This window comes from Hypanus sabinus, chromosome 4 (genome assembly GCF_030144855.1).
Source record: "Hypanus sabinus isolate sHypSab1 chromosome 4, sHypSab1.hap1, whole genome shotgun sequence".
In the NCBI taxonomy this organism is placed as follows: Eukaryota; Metazoa; Chordata; class Chondrichthyes; order Myliobatiformes; family Dasyatidae; genus Hypanus; species Hypanus sabinus.
Genome location: NC_082709.1, coordinates 114821935 through 114847575, shown reverse-complemented (window position 1 = coordinate 114847575; position 25641 = coordinate 114821935). Strand labels below are relative to the sequence as shown.

The window sequence follows — 25641 nt, the reverse complement described above, 5'->3', positions numbered from 1 at the left end:
CAGCAACCCACTAACAGTGCAGCCTGATCATGTGACTGTTCGGTCAGTCCAAACAGTTCCATTGTTTCACTGGGTACATCAACTGGGACCAATATCATGAGTGATGATTTCCTTCAAGCTGCTGATAGTAACATATTTTGTGTAGGATTAGTGTAAATGTCTGCCTGATGGTGGACTTGATGCGCAAAAGGTCCTTTTTCTGTGTTTTGTGACTCCGTTTCTCTATGACTTCAATGGCATTTGTAACCAAACCGATTACTATCTCCAGACACTGCTCAATGCAGCCTGGTTATTTTCTTACTAAAGACCAAAACCAGTTAGAATTAATTGCAATGTTCTTCAGCCTTGTGATTGGCAAGCCTCCCAACTACACCCCACATCGTACGCAGCTATTCAGCTATGAGAACCTTCCCACCCGAGATTGCACAGTAACCTCCAAAGCAATTGCCCCAACCTTGCAAAGAGAGTGTGCTATAACACTACCTATTAGTCCCGCAACCAGGGCTCCACAAACACATTGCTTAACGGTATTGGTCCATGGCATAAAAAGGTTGGGAACCCCTGTCCTAAACAGAAGAGGAAGATCTTTACCATGCACCCTAAACACCAGTGATTACCTTTACTGGGAGCGGGGCAGTTGCACATGTAACTGTGGTTAATTGTGTGCCTTAAATCACTGAAGAAGACAATTTTCTCTTAACTACAGTACATCTACTTTGTCCCATACTCACACTCTCTTTTGATTTAAAGGCTAAAGATCGTGTAAGCATTTTCTTTTCTATTTCATCCCCATCCTTATTCCTCTTTTATCTCAAATAAACAGAGAGAAAAGAGAACACAGCACTTCATCACACAGTTTCACAAGCAACACCTTCCACATAGACTCCAAGACAGCACAAACTTGAGAGTATAGTACATGTAGACCAGAGTATTGATCCATAAAGCAGCCTTGGATTGCTGCTGCAGCTCAAATTTAGCTAGTGTAGGAGCCATGTGATCTGTGTCGTGCATTTATTATGTTAATTGTGGTAACTAGTCTTATTAATGAGGGCCTGATAAAAGCAAAGGGAATAAGTTACATACTCATGCTTATTTTGTAGCAGATTGTAGCTTGGGACCGTGAAAGTCATTCCTTTGCTGGCCACTGAGAAAACGCTCAATAATGTTTGCTAATTGCCATTAAAGGATTGAAATAAGGAGTTCAACACTTTGGAGCAATCACTGGCACTGTGGGTGTGTCACGCAAGTATAACGAGTCTGGATCAACTTTTTGCCGCTGTTGTTAGTGTGGCAGAATGCCGAAACTACACAGTCATGGGATCTGGCATAGACTCCATTGGCCAAACAGCCTCCTCCTATATTGTGAACAAATCTGGAATATACTATGTGTGGTACACTGATCACTGGTATCAATGGTTTTCTGTTGATAACTCTACGTCAGATTGACACAGAGGGACTGAAATCAAAGTTGTCTTCAACAAGAGGGCAGGTAGATTTGCAGCACCCATAGAGTAACCTGTGCAGTCATTTAGGAACCATGGGGAAGTAAATTATCTTGGCTTAGCTATCTATTCACCCCACTCTTCCCTTTTCCAATGGTCATTTGCTGGCTTTCCAAATTGTGCACCACTCCTCCCCCTCCTGCATCCTTGTATGGGAACAATTGGTTTTCGCAGAAACCTTGTTATTCGTAACAAGTTCCCTCAGCACCTTCAAGTGCATTTGCAGCTTGAGTTAGCATTAAAAGGTATCAACGACCTAATGAAATCAGCCAGTAATTGTTTTAAATAAGAAGTGTTCTGCTATCCAAACTGATCAATGGGAATCTATTAATGTTGTACCCAAGTTCCTGCCATCTTATCCTTTCCACGTAGCCATCCATGGCTATTTTCTCTGGCTGAGCCAGCATTCCTAATTGCTCCTGAGAAGGTGGTGGTGAGCGGCCATCTTGAACTACTGCAGTCCATGGGGTGTGGGTATATCCATGATGCTGTAATGGAGAGAGTTTTAGGACTTTGATCTAGTGACAGTGAATGAAAAGTAATATATTTCCAAGTCAGTATGATGCATGGCTTCCAGGTAGTGTTGTTCCCATGGTTCTACTGCCCTTGTCCTTCTATTTGGTACAGATTGTGTGTCTGGAAGGTGCTGTCTAAAGAGTTGCTGCAGTGCGCTCTGCGTGTCAGTGATAGAGCGAGTTGTGAATGGGACACCTATCAAGTGGCTGCAGTGTTCTCTTTGGGTAACTTTAACAACTCATTGATGTTGTTGAAGTTACCCAAAAAGAAATAAAAAATGTAAAAAAATTCAGAATGAGGTACGTTCAAATTCTGTTCAGCAAGGACTAGGCTTCAAGCCGTGGTGTTGCCAGTTTACAGCTGCCAGGAGAGAGGCGCCGAAGCTGATGCAGTCACTGGGGGCAGTGTGGCATCAAGTCCTGGCTGGAGTCGGTGCTGCCCCCAGTGGTTGCATGGCAGAAGACAGCCTGTATTGTGGTCAACTGCAGCTTTCTGCGGCATTCATGGACTCAGGATCTGAACTACATATATTTGTTGTGTGATTGTATTTTACTGATATCTTATATCTGCTTGTATCTTGTACATGCTATGTGTACTTTGTGCTGTGTGTGACTGTTGGTACTGTGTTTTGCACCTTGGCCCCGGTGTAACGCTGTCATGTTTGACTGTATTCATGGGTATTCATTTATGGTTGAATGACAATGAAATTTGAATTGAATTGATTTTAAGGTCTGTGAAAATACTTTTTTTTTGTTAAGTCATATATAATGCTGTGATCTTATTGAGTGCTACATGTGAACAAACAACCCCTGTTGTCTTATCTGTTGCCCTTTTTATGTATAAACATAAACACTACAGTGGTGCACTAATGGAAACATACCACACTAGTTGCAGCAATTCATCAATCAGACTTACTATGTTAGCATTTATGAAATACTGTATACTGTATATTTCAGTCTCCGAAGATGTTTACATAATACAAAGGGAGCCATGGGTTAAGTTTCTTCCTTGCTTTTAGAATAGCAGGCGTTAAACCTCTTTCAAATCAGTAATACTGTGAAATGGCTTGGCATGAATGCACTCACTATTCTTCCTCCCTTTAGAAACAATGTATATCTGCGCATATAAACACAAATTGAAGTTTTCTGCTAAAGCTCATTTGTATTTTCCAACTCAGCATACAGATTCATTACAATTATTACAAAAGGACTGAAGCAGTGGGGAGGGGAGCATCTCAGAAGCTTCAAAGATGGCATTCTGCCTGAAAATACATAGACTGAAGTACCTGGGTTTTAAAAGGTGAATCTCTCAGTATCTTATTAGCAATTCCAAAAGGCTACAGCCATTGGTTACAATTTTACCCAATGAATAAAGGACGATTTAACCAGTTCATTGTCTTCTGGGTGCTGAACACTAAACAATCTGCTCTGTTACCTGTTTATTGTGCAACTACTTTTCGTGTGTTCCTATTTATATCAATTAATTCTTGATAAAGAATAAAATAATTTTGGTTTCATTGGATATTGATTCCAATTTTGTCTGTCCTGAGGCTTGCGGCAAGTTAAATAAACAGTTTGCTGCTGCATGTAGGGTGAGTATTGGAAATTGTGAAACTCTTAACATGGATGCTGGTAGAGTTGCTGGAAGTTGTATTGTGCACTCCTTTTAAATGATGGGACTTGGAAACAGTGAAATCTATGGCTGTGCTATGGAATGCTTTAGGTTGAAATATACAGTATTCTATTACCGTAAGTTGCAGAATTCTGAGTTTTTAAGAACATCAAAAGTTTTTTATAGGACCACAAAGAGAATATATCAGAGGTGGTTATTGTATTGTTTGAGTGATTATACTTGCTTACATAGTCAAGGCAGTTCTGTTTGGAGGAGGAATAATGGAAATGTGGAGTGAGACAATTGTAAATGGCTTGATTTTCTCACTTAGATGGTGTGGTGAATGTGGTGGAGGAATTAATTTGTCTACTGTATGAAGAAACTTCATCAAAAGTCAATAAGCTAAATGAGATGTGTTACTGGTCAACACTCCCTTGGTCTCCCTGCCTATGGGACACATCTGCATGGGAGTTGTTAGGCATATATGATGTCAAATACTCTACCCCACTCAAGTGATAGCATTAGTTTGAAATTCCACCTGCCTGTGGTGGATGCCACAAACACCAAGAGCTGGATTAAATTGAGCCCTGCATTAACATCAGTTGGAAAGCCCAATTCTGACTGGAAATGGATAGGCTCCTGCTTTATCTCTTCAGTGTTGGCAATCGTTCCAGCCTCTCCTCCTAATACTGCTCTTGTGCCCTTTGGACATGAGGTCATTTCCCCATTGGTTCGCCAGCTTCTGCCTCCTCTCATCCACCCTCTTTGCATGTGAATTGAACTGACCTCACAATCTATCTCGTGGCTTTTGTACTTTATTGTATGGTTGCTATCTGCACTTTAAATTGGGTATAGTACTCATGAAAGAAGCACCATCTGGAGACTAACACATGGCTGCAGTTCTAAGGATGTGCTAGACTGTTTGAGATACTATTTCTTGGATGATATGTTAGGCCTCGCCTATCTTTTGAACGGACTGGTAAGTTCCTTTATGAATTAATTTAAGATTGTAATGGCGGTGTCTTAGCCAACATTCAACCCTGCATGAACATTTCTTAAACAGTTTTTGGTTATTTTTGTTCTTGGAACCTTGCTATGTATAAAACAGTGGTACCAAGCTCTGTGTCAGTATTTTTTATGCTATTAAAACTACTCCCAAAATTATAGTGTATCTTGAGACATTGCAGTTATCTGAGAGGCACAGGATAAATGGAATATTCTTTTTCTGTTACTATCCAGAGGAATTTTTGGTTGAGCACCAGGCCTTCAGAAAGGTCATGTTTGTTTAAGTTCATTTCTGCATAGGTCATTGTTGTAATCAGGAAATAATTGAGGAGTTGGGAAATGGGAGATGGGTACCAATCCATTGCTGGTTACTTTTATCTTCTGGGAACAGATCTTAAAGACGTGACATATGAACTCATGGATAATAGCACATTGGAGTTATCTTATTTTTGATACATAAAACATTTCCCTACTGTCTAGCCGAATCTTCAAATGCAATTATTTCATTAATTTGAATATTCAAATTAAATATTTTCCAGTGATTGGTTGTTTTCTGGGCATTATATTTGAAGTCATAATAATTGCTTTTGTTAAATGAAAGAAATGGCAAGGTTTTTGATTTGGAGGCATTAATTCAAATAAGAACATTATAAATATTACTCAAAGGAAATATTTACAGAGCTAGAGGTGAATTGCATAGCTTTTTCAAAAATACAGCTGATAGACTAAGTGACCTCTTTTAGTTTTGACTTCTTATGATTAAACATTTTGAATATTCAGGCCAGCCCTGGGTAACAAACAGGAAGCATTTTTACGCATGTCCAGAAATTGGAAAATCCTTAAAAACCACTTGGTGGATTAAGAGCCATTGAATACCTTTGCTGGGGTTCATTTGCCTAACTCCTTTCACCATGTTGATGAAGCAGTGAGGTCAGCTTTAACTCATTTGCAATGTTCTTTCTACTGAGCAGAACAGTTTTCTACTGTTGCAAAGGGAGACTGTGTTTCTTTGAATAGAGCATTAACATCCAGCAGGGCATTCAAAAGTACCGATTCTCCCAATACCATTCCATAATATATCTGGTTATTTCTACTGGCCTTCCCTTACCTCAGCAATGACCAAGCCATGGAAATGAGCCTTCATTGTGTTGCACTGCAACAGAAGAGAAAGGGAGGATTTGGGCCCACCATGAGACATGGGTTTCCTAATTTTTAACAAAGCATTGGAAACCTATACATTTCATTGAATGCCTTTGCAGAACCGTGTTTAGATCTATCTGAGCTCAGTTATCAGCAAGGGGAAGTTATCATCACCATCTTTATCTGTGGTAGAGTGCATCCCATACCTCAGGTGTGGAAAGACAAGTGCTGGTTTATCGTGTCCTTGAGAGATAATGATTACATTGAACTTGCAATGTTCCATAACCTTGCACATCATTTATTCTAAAAATATTTCTAAAAAGATTTATCAAAGGCAGGTAGTGATCAAAAAATGTTTTATTATCTTGTCTTGCTCTGGGTTACAGAGACCATTTGTGGAAATCCTGCATCTGCTCTACTTGGATTGAATGTGACTGACAGGATCAATGTGGTATGCACATCGGAATCTTCCTGTTTATACATCTACACTAGGGCTTTCCAACCTGAGGTCCATGGGCCACCTGCTTAATTGTATTGGTCCAAGGTATTTTTTAAAAAAGGGTTGGAAACCCCTGATCTACACTCAACTCAACAGCTTGGATCTGTCACAGTCCAAATGCATTCTGCCTGATGCCAGTGTAGTGTGATTTTAAAAAAAGATACAGCAAGAGACAGGTGTTGCTTCTACAGATGTTGCTAAGCCTTTTTCACCTCAACAAAAATGTCTCTCCCCTCATCCCCACTCTGGCCTTTTACCTCTTCTCAACTGCCTACCACTTCCCCTGGGTCCCTTCCACCTTCCCTTTCTCCTATGATACACTCTCCTCTCCTATCAGATTCCTTCTTCTCCAGCCCTGTTTATTCATTTCCATAGATGCTGCCTGACCTGCTGAGTTCCTCCAGCAAATTTCAGATTTCAAACATCTCCATTCTTGTTTTGACTTTTGCCAAAAGGCTGAATCTTGATTCCATAGGGGAAAGTGAATGGAAAGTACATGAGTGCATAATTTGTGCATGAAATGGGTAACTGAAAAACAGGGAGATACATAGGGGCTATTCCACGGCCTGTGTGAGACTAGAAATTAATTAGATATGTCTTCCCAAGGAACAGTAGATTCATCAAATGGATTCATAAGAAACAGGGTCAAAGCTATCTTTGTTAGCATATTTCAATTGGATTCCCAGTCCAGCAACTCTTCCAATGTAAAATTATCATTCAGAGTTTTCAAATCTCTTAATTGTCTTTAATCTGTTTACCTCTCCTTGAAGTCACTACAAACCTCCATTCCTCCAGCTCCTTCATCCTTCCACTAGCCATGGTGCTACCAGGCTGACTTCTCAGCTTTAGAATGCCCTCTTGACACTTCAACGCTCTGCTTTTTATTTATGTTAAATCCTGAAATCTCTGTGAACTTAACTTAGTCCCATTTTATTTCAATGACCTTGTGAACTCATGTGACACTTCACTACATTTAAGGTGCTCTAGAAAAGTAAGTAGTAGTTGCTGTTATTGCATATACTGTGGATTTTGGTTAATTAGTCCATCAATTAATCAGGTCAGCCACTTATTTGGGATAGCTCTTAAAGAACAAGAATGAGTTGAGAAAATAGCCGGGATTCCCGTCGTTTATTTGGGACACTATGCTGCTTACTCGGGACAGGAGACTGTTGCTGAAACACTTCTAATTAACGTCAGTCGAACTTGTGTGGCACTTTGACATTACATCATACTTAGAGCAAACAGTCTTTAAATAGCGCCATTTGCATGTGTTTGTGTTCAAAAAGCAGTGATTTTTGTCACTGATAGTTGGAGAGACATAAGCAGTAAGACAATTCAGAACTGTTTTGTTCACCACAGTTCTCAAGCACTCGGGCTTAGAGATGCCAGAAATGGCCGGGAGTAAAAATGAAACAATTTCACTATTTCAACAAGTTAGGAACAATGAAGACTTTGAATGTATTGACAATCATCTTCAATATTGATTTGGAGGATGCAGCTGTCAAAAGCATTGTTGGTAGGCAGCCCATTAACTGCACTGTGTCTGCGCTAATTTTGTTCATTTACAGTCAAACAAAAGAAAGCGGCAGTGTGTTGGTTGTCCGTTGTAACAGATAATGACAGTAAAACTTGTGCGAGAGATTATTTAAAGTAGAAAAATGTTGCACTGGGACAGTTCCACTTTCTCGACCTCCGAAGTCCGGGTTCAGTAGTACAAGCAATTTTCACAAAGTGGATAACCATGCCTTCCTTCCATGTCTTATCATGCCCTTAGCTCTCCAAGAAGCCTTGCACAACTGCCTTCTTCGCCGTTTCATCTCACTCTTGATCTAATCTGCCCAGAGTGCTGGGGCAGATCTCATGTGCTAGGACAGGCATGTCCCTATTTCATCGGGGTATGGAGCCCGCTGGCAAGCCTCACCCGGTTTAGCCTGCCTGTTGAAGCTGTGGCTCCGTCACATACAGCCAGCTACTTGGAGCCACAGGTGAGAGCTGAGTGTCTAGTGGGGACCAAAGCTGAGCGAGCTGCCCCAGAGTGGACACGACAAGCTGTTCACGCAGCAGCATACATTGAATGAATTCTTCTATCGATAATTATTTGTACTGTAGTAGCATTGGTAGTGTTCTTCTTTGTTCTGTATGTTCAATAAACTGATTAGAAAGTCTGGCTCAGTTATAGGAGTCAGATTGGACACACTACAGGTTGTGGCAGAACAGAGGACCCTACAGAAAATCCTGGCAATTCTGGACAATGTTTCTCACCGTCTGCAGGGCACCTTGGCTGAACAGAGGAGAACTTTTGGTACTGTAATAGACTAAGACAACTGTGCTGCTCCAAAGAGCGCTGTATGAGGTCTTTCTTACCTCAGTGTAATGAATCAACCTTTAGCCAGGGAGGTAATGACCACTTCCTGTTCAACTGTTTGAGGTAACTTATTGGTTTATTCTTTCTTACTACTTTTCTAATATTTGGATATCTGTGCACTTGTAATGCTGCTGTGACACTGTAATTTCCTTTGGGATCTATAAAGAATCTATCTAAATGGTAGTTTGTCTTTTTTATACCTTTAACTATTTTCATGAAACTTTATCTAATTGGGGCTGCTGCTGAATTGAGCCAAAATGTCCTGGCCCTGATTAGTCCCAATTAACTGGAATCCACTATATATAAGATTTTGGCTAGCTGCCAATTTCATTCTGCTGTCCCATGGCAGAGTTTGTCTGACAATGCCTCTGTGAAGTGCTTTGTTCCTTATGCTATGATGAGACTGTTATAAAAAGGCATCTTTTAAGAGTAGGATGGAGGTAATAAGTTTTGACTTGAAAGATTAAACACCTAGAACAAAGTAGTTTTTGTAATTCTAGGATAATGGATGTGCCTCCATAAAACAGAACTGGCCGAGGCCAGAATAATATTTATGGGACTTCACAGTTCTCATTGTAGCTTGGGAAGAAGCATTATTCTCCAGTGAAGCTCTTTTCTTTATTGCCATTGTCTGGAACAGCATTTTGTGCTTGCAATTCCTCCTCCCATTTCTAAGCTCTGCTGGGGAAGGTCCATGTGACTTATTCATTTTCAGTTACTTCCAGTCAAAACGTTACTCAACCCAGCTACTGATGACGCAGCCCATAAAGAAAGCAGCCGTCTGCAGGTTGTCTCCAAGATTAACGTGGAACTGAATCTCTTTATAAACTGGTTCAAAGACTTGATTTTCAAATCGGGACAAGAAAATGTGTCTTCGTGTTTTGCAGAGGGTAGTGCATTTCTCAGTTTAATACAATATTTCAGGGAAATTTAGACAATAAAAATCTCATTTATAGCACTTATTATTTTTATGAAGTGCAAAACACTTTGAGCACATTCCACCTGCTGTAAAGTTGATTACACTTACGGGGCAGTAGTTTTAGTGGATTTACTCTCCTTGGTTGTAAACTTCTCCTACTGAATATCCGCCGGGTGCAGGCAACTGGAAAGAGCAGAGGGATGAATGAGTCTTCAGGTGACAGACACTGATTCGTGGCATGTGATTTGGATCTGCACCTGTCCATACTATGTATTGACGGTTTGGATGAAGGAACTAAATATAAGGTCTCAGATCTGGAGACGATGTAGAGCTGGATGGGTGGAGGGGCAATGTGAGCAGTGAGGGAGATGCAAAGAGGTTGCAGTGTCATTGAGACGTTGGGCCGAGTGGGCAAGTTTATGCCAGATGCAGGTTAAAGTGTGTGTATTTGACACTGTCCACTTTGGTTTAATACAAAACAAAATGTCTGTTGCCAGAATGATCAAGGATTGGGAAAAGGAAAGACAGAATGAGACCTGGGTGCACTTAGGACAATGCAACAATGGTGCAGCTCGTAGACCTGTTGCTTCACAGTCCCCATCACCTGGCTTAATTTCTGATCTCCGCTGCTCTCTGTCTCCCTGTGATCTGTAGGCTTCCAGATGCTCTGGTTTCCTTCCACACCCGAAAAATCTGGGTTGGTAGTTAAATGCCTCTGTAAGTTGCTCCTAATTGCCCCTAGATACATTGTTGAATCTTCAACAGCAAGAGTTGTGGAGGAGTTAGCATTGATGGGAATGTGGGAAAATTAGTAGGAGTTGTGTAAAGAAATTGATGCTTCATTGCTGCTATGGACTTGATGGGCTGAAGGGCCTGTTTTTGTGCTATATCTGTTTGTGAAAGCAAGTGGTATCGGTCTTCATTTCAAGGTTTGAGTATAGGAGTGATGATGTCTTAAGGCAACTGTAATGGAATGTGGTGCAACTCCACCTGTAGTTTTCTGTGGGGCTTTATCATTCTTATCTGATGTTGTTGCCAAGTGCCACGGAGATTTACAAGATTTAAGGGATTATATGATTGCTGTAAGAGCAGAGGTTGGGCAGTCATCTCTGGATTTACTGGAATTTAGAATCCCTGTGAAGCATTGTGAAACACACATTTATTGTTCTCACCTAACTCTGAGCTTCATGGTCAAAATTTACAAATTTAAACTATGATATTTTTCACTTTCCGTTCACTGTCTTCAAAAACTCCACTGCCCATCAACTAAATCACACTGTGTTCTATCCATCCATCACCCATGCACTCATTGGTGTACATCAGTTGCTAGAAGTTAAAACAATTAAAATATCAAACAGTTAAAGCAATAGAGCTATTACCCATATCAATTGAAAATGGGAAAAACAGCTCTGCATTTTAAAAATGCTAATTTTCGATGTCAGGGTGATTGATTGGACGCCATTCATTAAAAATATATTTGCAATTCAATGGACTGCAATTGGCGTTATATTTGGAGAATTTTGGGGGGAATTTGTTACTTAAGTTTGGCCACGTTTTTCAATTCTGAGTCTTTTTGATGCAGGTTCAGAAGGAGCCAGACAAATCATTCTTGCTGATGTTTGCATTTATCTGTATATATGTGGCCTCCAGAACTTGACTACAAATTATTTTTAATAACTGAAAGAACTATTAGCTTTATTATAACAAATTACAATATTACCCTCTATTAACACAGTTTAAGGAAAACTTCCATTTCACTTTATCGCCATCTAGTGGCAGTAACGGGTACTTGCACAGCACGTACAGGCGGTCCCAGGATCGTGTAAGGATTCTGTTCCCTGCACATTTCTCCACAAAATCTGTTTTCTATGGCTACTTGTAAAAGTTCTTTAATTTTTATTTAATAATCAGCCCAAACCATTTATAATTAAAGGAATATACACCATGAGTCAAGTCAAGTTTATTGTCATATGCAGGTGCAATGAAAAACTTACTTGCAACAGCATGGTAGTCACATAGCATCATATAAGCAGCATTTAGAAGGAAAACATAAACAATTTTTTATACAAGAAAGAACACAATTAGAACAAAAAGTCTGCTTTAGTGCAAAGTGATCAAAGTGGTCATAGTTTCAGAATCAGATTTAATATCACTGGCATAGGTCATGGTGTTGGCGCGCAGCCAAGTGGTTAAGGTGTCCGTCTAGTTATCTGAAGGTCGCTAGTTCAAGCCTTGGCTGAGGCTGCGTGTGTGTCCTTGAGCGAGGCACTTAATCGCACATTGCTCTGCAATGACCTCGGTGCCAAGCCGTATGCCCTAATGGCCTTCCCTTGGACAACATTGGTGGTGTGGAGAGGGGAGACTTGCAGGGTCTCCCAAGGAAACCCTTGCATTAAAAAAAACTGCAATGTATATTGTACTGCAATATATACAAAATATACAATAAATTACAATAAGAAATATATTAAAAATATATATAAATTAAATAAGGACTGCAAAAAGGAGGTGGTGTACATGGTCCATTGTCAATTCAGAAATTGGATGACGGAGGGGAAGAAGCTATACCTAGAACATTGAATGTGTGTCTTCAGGCTCCGGTACCACCTCGATGATAGTAGCAATGAGAAGAGGGCATGAGCGGGTGATGAGGACACTTCACGATGGATGCTGCCTTTTTGAGGCGTCGTCTTTTGAAGATGTCCTGGTTGTTGGGGAGGCTAGTGCCCATGATGGAGCTGGCTGAATTCTCAACTTTCTGCAGCTTTTTCTGATCCTTTGCAGTCGTGTCTCTCTATCAGATTGTCATGTAACCAGCTAGAATGCTCTCCTCAGTACATCTATAGAAATTTGCAAGAGACTTTGGTGACATACCACGTCTCCTCAAACTGCTAGTGAAATATAGACACTGTCATGCCTCCTTTGTGATTGCAACAATATGTTGGGCCCAGGAGAGAACTTAAGAGATGTTAACACCCAGTAGCTTGACTCTGCTCACCCTATCCACTCCTGAACCCTCCGTGAGGACTGTGCATGTGTTCTCTCGACTTCTTCTTCCTGATATGGACAATCAGTTCCTTGACATTGATGGCAAGGAGATGTACAAGAGGGAGATTGAGCACAGCTCAACTGGCTGACCTACCTGCACACCACCGCTTTATTATCTGAAATTCTACCAACCATAGTTGTGTCATTGGCAGATTTATAGATGTAATTTGAGCTGTGCCTAACCACACAGTTGTGGATGTAGAGAGATTAGAGCAGTGGGCTGAACATGCATCCTTAAGGTAAGCCAGCGTGGATTTCCGGTCTGCACTGACTGTGGTCTCCCGATGAGGAAGTCAGGGATCCAGTTGCAGACCGAGGTTCAGAGGCCCAGGATTTGGAGCTTGTTGATTAGTAGTAAGGATATGATGGTTTTGAACACTGAGCTGTAATCAACAGACAGCAGCCTTACTTAGGTAATGTTATTGTCCAGGTGATCAATGGCTAATTGGAGAGCCAGTGATGTTGCATCTGCTGCAGACCTATTGTGGCAATAGGTAAATTGCAGTGGGTCCAGGTCTTTGCTTAGGAGTTGATTCTGACCATCTCTCAAAGCACTTCATCCCAGTAGATGTGAATGCAACAGGATGATAGTCGTTAAGGCAGCTCATCCTGTTCTTCTTGGGCACTGGTATGATAGTCCCCCTTTTGAAGCATGTGAGGAACCTCTGACTGCAGCAGTGAGATTGAACATGTCCTTTTGAACACTCCTGGTTGGTTGGCACAGATTTTCAGAGCCCTAACAGGTGTACCATCAGGGCCTGACACCCTGCAAGGGTTCGTATGTTCTGACATCTCAGGGTCACCTGATGCCGTAGGGTTTGCAGAGGTGTCGTTTTAAAGCATAAAAACCATTGATTTCATCTGGGTTTGAAACATCACAGCCATTCACGGAGCATGTTTCACCTTGCATGTGGTAATGGCATGAAAACCCCACTAGAGCTGACGTGCATCCAATTCCATCTCTAACTTCAATCAGAATTGGTTTATCACTCCGAAAGTAGCCTTCTGTAGCATGTATCTGCACTCCTTGTATAGTTCTGGATCACCAGTCTTGTGAATGCCTCCAATTTAGCCATCAGCCAAACTATGAATCCCTTGGTTCACCCATGGCTTTTGCTAATCTGTAGTGTTTAGGGTGTGAGTTCAAAAGCTGTTTTTGAACCTACTGATAGGGGTCTTCAAGCTTCTATATCTTCTGCCCAGTGATAGCCCTACAAAGATGGCATGGCTGGGATGGTGGTAGAATATTAAAAAAGCAGATGTTCAAAACCACAGGGAAAACCTATGGATAAATGATGATAAAGCATTATCATATCTGGCAGATTGGTCAGAAAATAATTATTTTAAATTACTTAATTGTTTTTCTTTTTGATTGAGTACCACTATAAATAAGTTGTATCTTATTCTTGTGAAAGTGAAGCAGATAGTGGGGAATCCCTCTGCAAATTGAGGAAATAATGAATTGTTGATGCAATCTCCCACCTTGCATTGGCTGAAGTACAAGCACTCTCTTCCCTCTAACTCAAAGCATGTGATGTGGGCTCATATTTTACCAGAGACTTGAGTAATGTGCCAGCTGAGATCACACAAGTTTGTACTGCACAACTTAAATATTGCCAAAACTTAAATAAGTTTGCATTGCATGAAGATCCATCAAGATTTCAGAGAATACCATTAATCTTTACAATATCTTAAATTCATAATTTCTGGAAGGGGAAATCATTAAGAATGCAGGACCTTCTTTTTGTTGTTATTTGGCATTTTGCCAATACCAAGTGCTAACACCAAGTGGTGATGAAATTAACCCTTTGAAACACCCCGGACTGCCCAAGCTGCACGCCAGGAAGGAACACCGAGATGCCATACATAATTGGATTTATTTTAAAGATTTTCATAAATACATGATAGAATCGAGTATTTTGTTTGGGGGTGGGGGATATGATTTTGCTCCACAAACATCTGCCGGGAAAGTGAACCAGTGTAGCAGCAGTCGGTGAAGGCGCGGGTTATGTGTATTGCCGCTTGTTTAACTCTGTGTACAACTATTCATGGAAAAACACCATTAAAATGGTTTAGAAAGGACAGACATTTGGTGGCGACGTCCGAGGGTTTTGTCACTTCCCTGGAACTTTTAAGCAGAATAATAACACCACGAGGTACTTTTTGCATTGCCACGTTTTTATTTTGGAGGCTTCTACTGCAACGGGGAGGGGAAAATGGCAACGTTCCTCGACTTGCATCTTTTTTTTAAAAAAGCGCAAAGTAAGCGCTCTTCCTGTTGTCATTCTCCTTACCCATTACCCTCCACAGCAGCCTCGCCTGCTTCACTTACTGCGTTGCTGCTCTTCAACACATGGGAGGCTTGGCTTGAAGGAAGCGCGTTTTTAAAAACGCGAACCCTCTTGATTATTCCCGCGTCCCTTAAAGGGAAGACAATACCATCACCCCAGTAACGTGCCTTGAAGGGATGTTACCCGATGCCTCTTCGGACGGCCCTTTGGAGCTCTATTCCTAATAAGGAAAGTATCTAGAAGTGACAGTCGAGCCGGGAAAAGAGTTGGGGGCGGGCCGGGGGGGGGGGGGGGGGGGTTGATAAAACGCCAGTGTTTACTAGACTTTAGTTTGCAAATTTCACAAAATTGAAGAGGGTCGAGTCATCATCAGAGAGGAGTCAGTGCAAGGTTCCGGCGCTGGCAGGGAAGAGCTTTCGTGGAGTTGGAGATACCGGTCGGAGAGGGGAAGAGTTTGATTCCCGGCTAGCCCGCCGACGGGGACGCGCTCTCGCTGTGAGCGGCGGCCGCCCGGCCGGGCTTGGATGGGTGAGTCGGAGCCGGAGCCGGCGCCGGCGCCCCGCTGCTCATTCCACCCGCACTGGCTCAGAGAGCGAGGGGGCACCGTGCTCACACTGCCTCAACCGTAACGCAACCTGTGGGACACGTACTGTGCACCCACCGCCGGTACAAACATTGCCCCAGTCCAGCTGCTCCCAGTTTCTTAAAGGAACGTCAGCCCATTAGTGCTCTTGGATGCCTGAAAATTGGGGGGTGGGAATGCCCAAACTTGGATCATTAATTAGTTTGGCGAAAATTATTACGAATGATTCGGTTTGGCTGAGATGTATGTGCACTGCCGTTGATAGCACGGAGAGCTGCGGTTAGTTAGATAACCTTCCAAACGTGTACTTTTCTCTATAATCATTTCATTTCTCGATGCAGTCTTCTCCTTCGTTTTCTTCATTCGTATTTATACACGTATAATTAATTTATAGGCACTCTCCCTTCGTTTATTAAGGATGATAGGGTGTAGTGTTACTGAGTGTTTAACAAGCCTTTCCAAAAAAAAAGCCCCTTTAAATTCCCAAGCACGTACATCCTGGACCGGCCATGTTCCTTATAACTGCGATATGCTTATGTAAGTTTTAAATGGTGAATCTGTTTTATGAGTGGGTGCTTGGCGGGAGATCCCAGCTCAATACAATGAATTGTTAAGTAATGTTTACCCTGGTGTTACCATGACATTGCCTTTGCACATGTTTCATTGTAATTCTCTGCAGAATAGGAACGACATGACGGTAAATTCGAGAATCACAATAGGATCAATGAAAAACTGCACCCAAAAGAATGGACGTACACCCAATGTGCAAAACTGTGCCAACACAAAAGAAACAAAAGGGAATAAGCAATAAATATTGAGAAAATGAGATGAAGAGTCCTTGAAAGTGAATCCATAGCTGTGGGAACACTTCAGTGATGGGGCGAGTGAAGTTCTACCCTCTGGTTCCGGAGCCTGATGATTGAGGGCTAATAACTGTTCCTGAACCTGGTGGTGTGGGTCCTGGGGCTTCTGTGCCTTCTTCCTGATGGCAGCAGCAAGAAGAGAGCATTGGCCTGGAAGGTGGAGTTCTTTGATGGATGCTGTTGTCCTGTGACACTGTTCCTTGTAGACACACTCGTTGGTGGGAGGGCTTTACCCTTAATGAACTGGGCCACATCCACTACTTTTTATAGGATTTTCCACTCAATGGCCAAACAGGCTGTGCAGCAACCAGTCAATATACTGTCCAGCACTTACCTGTAGAAATTTGCCCAAACTTCAGTCAGGATTGGTTGAAGAAAGCTCTGCCCAATTATCATCAATATATAACCTGCAGCACCAGGGGTCCCAATACATTGGGCCATTGGTATATTACAATTAGGAGTGCCTACCATTCCATTCCTGGGCCACATTTTGGAAAATCTGATCATTTGACTGACCTCTTCCTAACTGCATACAGGCAGAAGCTAAAGAACAAGTTTCTAGAAACAAGGGCAACAAAGAAGGCAGGGGAGTGGCTATGAGATTGCTTTGACATAGTCACATTAACATTGTTAAACATGAGTGGAATAAGCTTTTAAAATAGATTTGAATGTATTCAAGTACTTCCCTTATTGTGCAAGCACAGCGGTGGGAATGCCAGGCAAGGCAGTGGAATGCTCCTTTTGCAGGATGTGGGAAGACAGTGAGACCTCTAGTGTTCCTGAAGACTTCACCTGCTTCTTACCACATTAGGGAGCTGGATGAGCTTTGGGTCATTCGGAAGGCTTGACAGGAGGTACAGTAGGTAGTTACACCTAAGGTGCAGGACACAGGCAACTGGGTGAACGTCAGGGGTGAGGGGATAAGCAGCCAGTGCAGGGTACTGTATCCCTGTGGCTATTCCCCTCAATAACAAGTTACTGCTTTCTAATCCATTGTGTTTTCTTCGAGCTGAGGGTTTAACCTAGAAGAGTTCTCTGGCTCCAGTCAGGAGTCCAGCTGTTTAAAAACTCAGAGGAGAAGAGGAAAGAAGAGGCAAGCAGTAGTAATAGTGAATTCATTGGCTTAGAGAATCGTACTGGAGGTTCTGGGGATGAGAAGGAGATTCCCGGATGGTATGTTGCCTCCCAGGTGTCCGGGTTAGCACAGGTCAAGTCCATAGCATTCTTAAAGTGGGAGGGTGAGCAGCCAGAAGGTTGTTGCCTGGCTTGGAACTGTTATGTTTTGTAACTTCAAAACATTAAACTAATTTAAAGGAAGACATGGGAGTCTGAAATGTGAGTCTAACTTCATCTTTACTTTAAGCGTGGCATGTGCATATCACACGGTAGTGCGATGACGTATGTAATTCCTGTATTTATAAATATAACCCACAATGATTTAAAGAACAAGAATGCTTACTCAATACATTGACAATATTACTCAAATACTACTGAAATATTAAGTACCCAACAGGTACCAATGAGGAAGGATGATGAGGTCCTGCAAAAGATGCTAAGTTACAGGATAGCACCTTCCAGGGATGTGATCTCAGGGTTTCTACTCATGCCATGTGCTGGTGAGGCCAGAAGCAGGAACACCATACAGTTTAACATGTAGTTAAGGAGATGGTGCAGACAAGCGTCCTTCAGATTTTTGGATCATAAGGCTGTCTTCCAGGGGAGGTGGGACCTTTACCGGCAGGCTGTTTGCGCCTGAAGTGGACGGGGACTTTTAGCCTTGTGCTGAGGTTTGCTCATGCAGCGCTTGGTGGGGTGCGGTGGTGTCTCAACTAGAGTTGCACAGGATGGGAACCAGAGTATCAGGGCAGTTAGTGCAGTGGTTGCAGGGAATGATGTAGTTAAGATTGCATACAAAGACGAGAATTGAAACTTTGATAATGGTATAAATAATATTCTGCATTGTGCCTATTTCAGTGCAAGGAGTATTGTAGGTAGGGTGGATGAGTTTAAGGCATGGATCAGCACGTGCAATTATGACATCAAAGTCACTAGTGAGACATAGTTGCAGGAGGGTCAAGGCTGGGAGCTGAATTTTCCATCTTCTGTTGTTTTAGACATGATAGAGTGGGAGGGATTAAAGGGGGAGGGGTAGCATTACTAGTCAGGCAAAATGTCATGGTATTGCTACAGTAGGAAAGACTGGAGAGTTTGTCTACTAAAGCCAGGTGGGTGGAATTGAGGAATAAAAAAGGGATTACCATGCTAATGGGACTATGTTATAGACCACCCAATAGTCGGTAGAATTTAAAGGAGGAAATTTGTAGAGTGACAGTGGTTGTGATGATAGGTGATTTTAACTTTCCATATATTGACTGGGACTCCCACACTATAAAAGGGCTGGCTGAGCTAGGGTTTGTCAAATATGTTCAGGAAAATTTCCTTAATCAGTATACGTATAGAAATCCCAATAAGCCAGCTGATGGTGTAGCCATGTTTGACATAACATCTTCTGCCGGCGTTCTGGATTGAAGTTATGGCTGAATATCCTGAGATAGCCGCGAAAGCACTGAAAATGTTGCTTCTATTTCTAACATCATATCTCTGCGAAGCGGGGTTTTCTGCAAGGAACGCCACGAAAACTAAATTGCGGAATAGACTGGACATAAGGAACCCCCTTCGAGTATCACTGTCTCCCGTCACCCTTCGATGGGACCATCTTGTTGCAGGGAAACAAGTCCAGGGCTCCCACTGATTCAGCGATATTGGTGTGTTGCAATGATTTTATATGTTCATACAAGGAAAACATGCACTGTGTTTTTAATGTCCATTTGTTAGTTAAAATGTTATGATGCTATTGACTTGTAATTGACTTATCCCTATATTCATGCGAGGAAAATATACCCTGTGTGCTTGATATTAAATTTGTTAGATAACCCCTTTTAGAAACGAAATTGAGTGTATTAGCCACTTATGAGTGACTTATAGTTCACTTATCACCTATATTCCGGTCGTAACAGCCCCCCCCCCCCCCGATCAGCTGGTCCGCAAGAATATTGTCAACATTAAACCGGTCTGCAATGCAAAAAAGGGTTGGTGACCCCTGGTATAGTGCATCCGCACCGGACCTCAAGGCGAGCGGTCCTGGGTTAGAATGCAGCCAGCTCTTGACATTCCTTCCATCCGTGCTTGGTTGAAAGCTGAACTAGCAACTTGGACTCATTTTATAAAAAAAATCAGACAGAAATGCTGAAAGAAACAGCAAGGTTGCCACCTGATGCGCCTCAAAGCGCGGAAGAGAGCGGTACAAGAAGTCCCAACTGGTGAGATTATGATGGACCTCTTATTAGAGGATGAGGCAGACCATGTGCCAGGAGTTTGTGCATGGGAACACTGCATCTAGTGATCATAGTGCCAGTGATTACAAGATAACTATGGAGAGGGATAGATTAGGTTGAGATTCTAAATTGGAGAAAGGCCAACTTTAATGGTATCATAAAAGATCTGACAAGTGTGGATTGGGTCAGGTTGTTTTCTGGCAAAGATGTGCTTGTTAAGTGGGAGGCCTTCATAACTGAAACTTTGAGAGTACAGAGGTTGTATAAATGGCAACGCTAACAGGTCTAGGGAACCTTGTTTTTTGAGAGATACTGAGGCCCTGGTTAAGATGAAGATGGTGCATAGCAAGAATTGGCAGCAAGGAAATAAAGAGTTGCTTGAGGAGTATAAGAGATGCAAAAGAACACTCTTGTGGAAGAGAGAATCGGGAGGGATAAAATAAGGCATGAAGTTGCTCTAGCAGACAAGGTGAGGGAGAATTCCAAGGGCTTTTACAGATATATTAAAAGCAAAAGAAAAGCGAGGAACAAAATTGTCATCTTGAAGATCAGCATGGTCACCTATTTATGGAGCCAAAAGACACAGGGGAGGTCTTAAATGGATTTTTTGCATCTATATTCACTCAGGAGGCGGACACAAAGTCTTTAGAACTGAGGCAAAACAGCAACGAGATCATGGATTGATACGGATTAGAGAGGAGGAGGTTTCTGCTGTCTTGAGACAAATTAGGGTGGATAAAACCTCAGGGCCTGACCCCAGCAGAGGTACTTAATGGTCCTTAGCCATGGGTGTAGTGCTGGAGGATTGGAGGATAGCTAATGCTATTCTGCTGTTTAAGAAAAGTTCTAAGAATAAGATAGGAAATGATAGGCCTGTGAGCTGGCATCAGTAGTGGGTAAATCATTGGACATTATTCTAAGTAAGTGCTTGGATAGACGGACTGATTAGGGGTACTCAGCAAGGCTATGTGCATGGTGGATCATGTCTTACCAGTCTTAAGAGTTTTTCAAGAGCGTTATTGGAAAGCTGATTAAAGAAAGGCAGTGAATATTGTCTACATGAACTTTGACAAGGTCCCATCTGAGAGGTTGGTCAAGAAGATTCAGTTGCTTGTCATTCAGTAAATTGGATTTGAAATTGGCTTCATGAGAGAAGCCAGAGACTGGTAGTAGATGGTTGCCTCTGCATGTTGCAGAGATTGGTGATGGTTTCATTGTTGTTTGTGATCTGTATCAGTGATCTGGATGATAATGTGGTAAACCAGATTAGCAGATTTGCAGAGGACACCAATATTAGGGGCATGGTGGACAGTAAGGAAGGCTATCAAAGCTTGCAACGAGATCTGGACCTGCTGGAAAAATGGGCTGAAAAATGATAGATAGAACTCAGTGAAGTTATTACACTTATTACACTTTGAGAATACAAATAGAGGGATGTGGGAATACTGATCCATAATTCCTTGAAAGTAGCATCATGGGTAGATAGGGTTGTAAAGGGAGCTTTTGGCACATTAGCCTTCATAAATCAAAATATAGAGTACAAGAGTTGGGATGTTATGTTGAAGTTGTATAAGACATTAGTGAGGCCTAATTGGACTGTTGCGTGCAGTTTTGGTCACCTACTGTACTACAGGAAATATATCAATAATATTGAAGGAGTGCAGAGAAAATTTGCAATGGTGCTGGAATGGGGACCTGAGTTATCAGGGGAAGTTGAATAGATTGAGACTTATTCCTTGGAGCACAGGAGAACGAGGGGAGATTTAGTAGAGGTGTGAAAAGTTATGACAGGGTAAATGCAAGCAGCCTTTTTCCACTTAGCCTGGGTGAGACTAGAAATAGAGGTCACAGGTTAAAGGTGAACTAAGGGACAACTTCGTCAGTCAGAGGGTGGCACGAGCTGCCAGCAAGAGTGGCGGGTGAGGGTTTGATTTAAAAAAAAAAAGAAAATTGGGATAGGAATGTGAATGGGAAGGGTGTGGAGGACTATTGTCTAGTTGTGGGTTGCTGGGTTAGGCAGAACAATAATTTGACATGGACTAGATGGGCTAAAGGGCCTATTTCTGTGCTGCATTGCTCCATGATTCCATATCTGTGAAAAAGGAAAGGACAGTCTCAATATGAATGGCTCAACATGAGTGGCCTCTTGTGCCTAATATTGTCCTTTTTGCATTGCAAAATATTGGACCAATCAATAGGAATAAGATGTCCTCAGCAACTCTATTTTAGTCTTTGACCAACAATGCAAGTTAATATAATAAAAATGCATTGGGGTATTAGTATGAATAGCATCCAGTGGTCTGAAAATGTGCCTTGCACCCACAAAGTCCTGTGTGTGCTATATTAATGGAATGTTACTGTATTACAATTTGAACTTGCTGACTATTGCACAATTTGATTTGCTGACTGTTGCACAATTGTCTGGAACAATGCAGATATATGCCATATCTTCCAATTAAACAGTAACTTTTTTCTAAGAATTGAAAAACTCTTTCATGCGTCCTCTGCGTATTACAATATACGTTTCTGGCAGTAAATTCTCTTTCTTTAACTACGTACTTTCTCTCCACTTCACAAAGGTGTCATCTCTGTTTGGACCTCCACTCGCTGAGTGTGGCATTCCGAGGACAATGAAAGCTGTAAGTCTGTTTGACTTATGAAGGGAGCATAATTCTGTCCTTCCCTGCTGCCGAGGTCAGGAGTCACTAGGAAGCAGTCAAACCAATGGCTGTGCTCAGCAGCTTGGTAGTGATCTACAGATTTGGCACATATTAGTGATTGACCTTGAGTCTTGCCTACATCTACATAGTGCAAAAGGAGGTAATGTGCAGTGGAACACTGTAGTCAGCATTTTCTTGTGAAGTCTCCTTTCCTAGGATACGCAAGAGACTGCGGGTGTTGGAATCTGCTGGAAGAACTCAGCAGGTTGAGCAGCATCAGTGGGAGGAAAGAATTTGTGGTGCTTTTGGTACTTAAGTGGTACCTGACTATTATGGCTATGGTAGTGAGTGAGTGTCTTCACATGTAGCTGGACTGATGTTTGGGACAGAAAATTCCACTGTAAGTAGGTTGGTCGCTAATGTACAGGTGATTATGCATATGACTGGAGCTAGCTGATGGACTGGTATTTTTATTGGTGTGAGAAGAGTGAATAGGACACTGATGAATATTTCCACTTGATTTATATTGCGTATTTGTGATGGAACATTTGCCAGTACTTTGGCATGTCAAACTGTTAAAACTGGGCCATCGAAACACCGGGATTTAAAATAAAGGATTTTGCTGGGGAATAGAACAGTTGTTCAAGACTGTTGTATAGCCCATGTTGTGTGCTTCCACACATTCATTTTCAAGTAGTACACTTTTGATCGATAATATTTTTTACATTTTCTTTATCCAATGCTCCCGTTCTTGTGTCTCATCAGAGTCAAAGTCTGCTTGTGATCATTGATATTTCTGGATTGTAATTTTTTTATGCAGTGGGAACTGAGTTGAGATCCTCTCAGAGGCAGGTGGTTTCCATCCATATAATCAAGTATTGAGATTTTCATGGGACTGTTGCAGTCCGGATGAATGGTCTCGACCCGAAATACTGACTGCCCACTTCTCACCACAGATGCTGCCTGACATGCTGAGTTCTCCAGATTCCAGAATCTGAAGTCTCTTGTGGGATTTTACTTGGGTTACAGAAATATAGAGCAAATATGCTAAATTGTTGCACAAACCAAGGAATAGCAAATGTTTGATATAAAAGATCCTAATTGAATATTAAGATAATTATTATCCCATTATGTCTAAAGCAGATCAACTATTCACAATTCCACTAGGGTAAAACTATGAGTTGAAACATATTAGTTTCTAAAGGTTCAGAGATGCCAAGGAAATGATGGATTGCCTTAGAAATAATCATTTCTCCCTGTGGAAGCCTGCTGTGCGAAGTAAGTGAAAGCATGAAACATTCTTGATAAAAGTTCTCTGGTCTTCAATGAAATTAGAACTTGAGCCAGAATAGTGGTATTTGTTGGTGAAAATATAAAAATAACTGCAGATGCTAGTGTCTATAAAAACAGAAAATGCTGGAAATGCTCAGCAGGTCAAGCTGCATCTGTGGGAAGTGAAGCAGAATCAAAATTCCAGATTGAAGGGTCCAGCATTTTCTGTTTATGTTTTAATGTTATTTGTTTTTGTCGACCCAAGACTTCATCTCAGCTATTCATCTGGCATCGCTTTCCATTGTTGGTGCAGGAAATAATTGACGGATCCAATTTCAAAAGACCTGCTTTAGATATGAGAAGATTGCATCATTTTATCTGCTATTTTTAATTCTGCACAGTAAAACCTGAGGATTAGATATATACTTAAAAGTATTCCAGAACTCTAGTGTAGGGAGAGAAGAAGCCCTCTGCTCAAGTGTTAACTTTAAAAAAAAACAACAGAATACTGGAAGTCTGATCTTACAGTCATTATGTGGTTTTGCAAATTTGACTGTATTTATATAATCATTCTCAATAACTTTGTATTAAATACCTGTTGAATTGCTCCTATCCATGTAAATTTAACACCTATTTGTGAAAACCTACAGACTAAGGAGGATCAGAAAGAAAGGAAAAGTGTAATTCAGAATGCTAAAGTTAAAAAAATGTTAAAAATAAAAGTTCTTAACTATAAGGCAGCTTGGTAATGCATTATGTTGTATGAGGGATTTGTACTAGTACCACGGAGAGCATTGTAACTAGCAGTATCACTGTCTGGTATGGGGGTTGGGGGTGGTGTCTACTGCACAGGATCAAAAGAATTTACAGAAAGTTGTAAAATTAGTCAGCTCCATCTTGTGTTCTAGACTCCATAGTATCCAGGTCATCTTCAAGGAGCAGTGCCTCAGAAAGGTGGCACTGTTATTAAGGATCCCCATCACCCAGGGCATGCCCTTTTCTCGTTGTTATCATCAGGAAGGAGATACTGAAGCCTGAATGCACACACTCATTGATTCAGGTAAAGATTCTTCCCCTCTGCCATTTGATTTCTAAGCAGGCATTGAACCTATGAACACTATCTCAATACTTCCTTAATTTCTGTTTTTACACTACTATTTAATATTCATGAATATAATTCTTTTTTTATATCTTCATCATGCTTTGCATTGGACTGCAGTAAAGCTAACAAGTACGATTCTAAATGGACATTAAACCCATGAACACCACCTCACATTTTTTATTATTTCTGTTTTTGCATTATTTTAATTTAACTATTTAATATACACAAACTTACTGTAATTGATTTGCTTTTTTCCTGTATTATCATGTATTGCATTGTAATACACATATGCCAGTGATAGTAACTCTGAATCTGATTCTATGACTTTTGGCATTGGGACCCACTTTCAACCCGCTCAGTTTGTTGTGTTTAAAGTTTATTTCTAAGGATTGGAAAGATCCTACAAAAGTATTGTTCCATTGTCAGCTTCAGTGCTTATGGACCTAAGTGGGCTCTACGGTGACGGGCTTATTTGGAGTGGTTACTGGATTGGCTCATAAGTGAAGTAACAAGCAATGCACACACTTCTGATGTTAAGATGCATCCTTGTTACACTGGGACACACCATCAATGATGTAACTTAGGGTCATCAGGTGTTTTGAGCCTTTTGACATGAGATCCACCCAGCTGAGCCAGCCAGGATTGGTTAGGCCCTGGCTTGTGTCCCAGGAGCACTGGTCCACGGTTCACAGCCCTTGATACAAAGTCATCAGGAGGCTTGCCTGGCAGCCTCTGCGATGGTCCCGATGGCTCTTTTCTTTGCAGCCCTCGTAACGCCAAGGGGAGAGTGGGTTTTACACAGCAATCGCCCAGCAAAGCCTCTACACCCCACCTTCTTAATTCAAAATGTTGTTCATATTTTGCGTTTTTGGGTTTCCTGAAATTATGTCACTCAGAAGTATCTCTTTGAATATATGCACATAATTTGTGATA

The 25641-nt window shown here is 41.5% G+C and overlaps 1 protein-coding gene across 6 annotated transcripts in view; it reads left to right on the top strand.

Annotated features, from left to right (window-relative positions):
* The window catches only part of LOC132393124 (rho GTPase-activating protein 6-like), a 532445-nt gene that overhangs the window by 330510 nt on the left and 176294 nt on the right, over positions 1 to 25641 (top strand). The window contains exon 1 of one of the 6 annotated variants that reach the window (XM_059967958.1): positions 8684 to 8701. The exons of 3 other annotated variants lie outside the window; for them this stretch is intronic. Coding sequence is in view for 1 of the 3 variants with exons in the window: in XM_059967954.1 (XP_059823937.1) it covers positions 22305 to 22313 (9 nt within the window). In the remaining 2 variants the exon portion in view is untranslated. Of the gene's footprint in view, positions 1 to 8683; positions 8702 to 15246; positions 15422 to 22296; positions 22314 to 25641 lie in introns of those variants that run through there. 2 more of the 6 variants (XM_059967959.1, XM_059967954.1) reach the window with 2 other exon arrangements.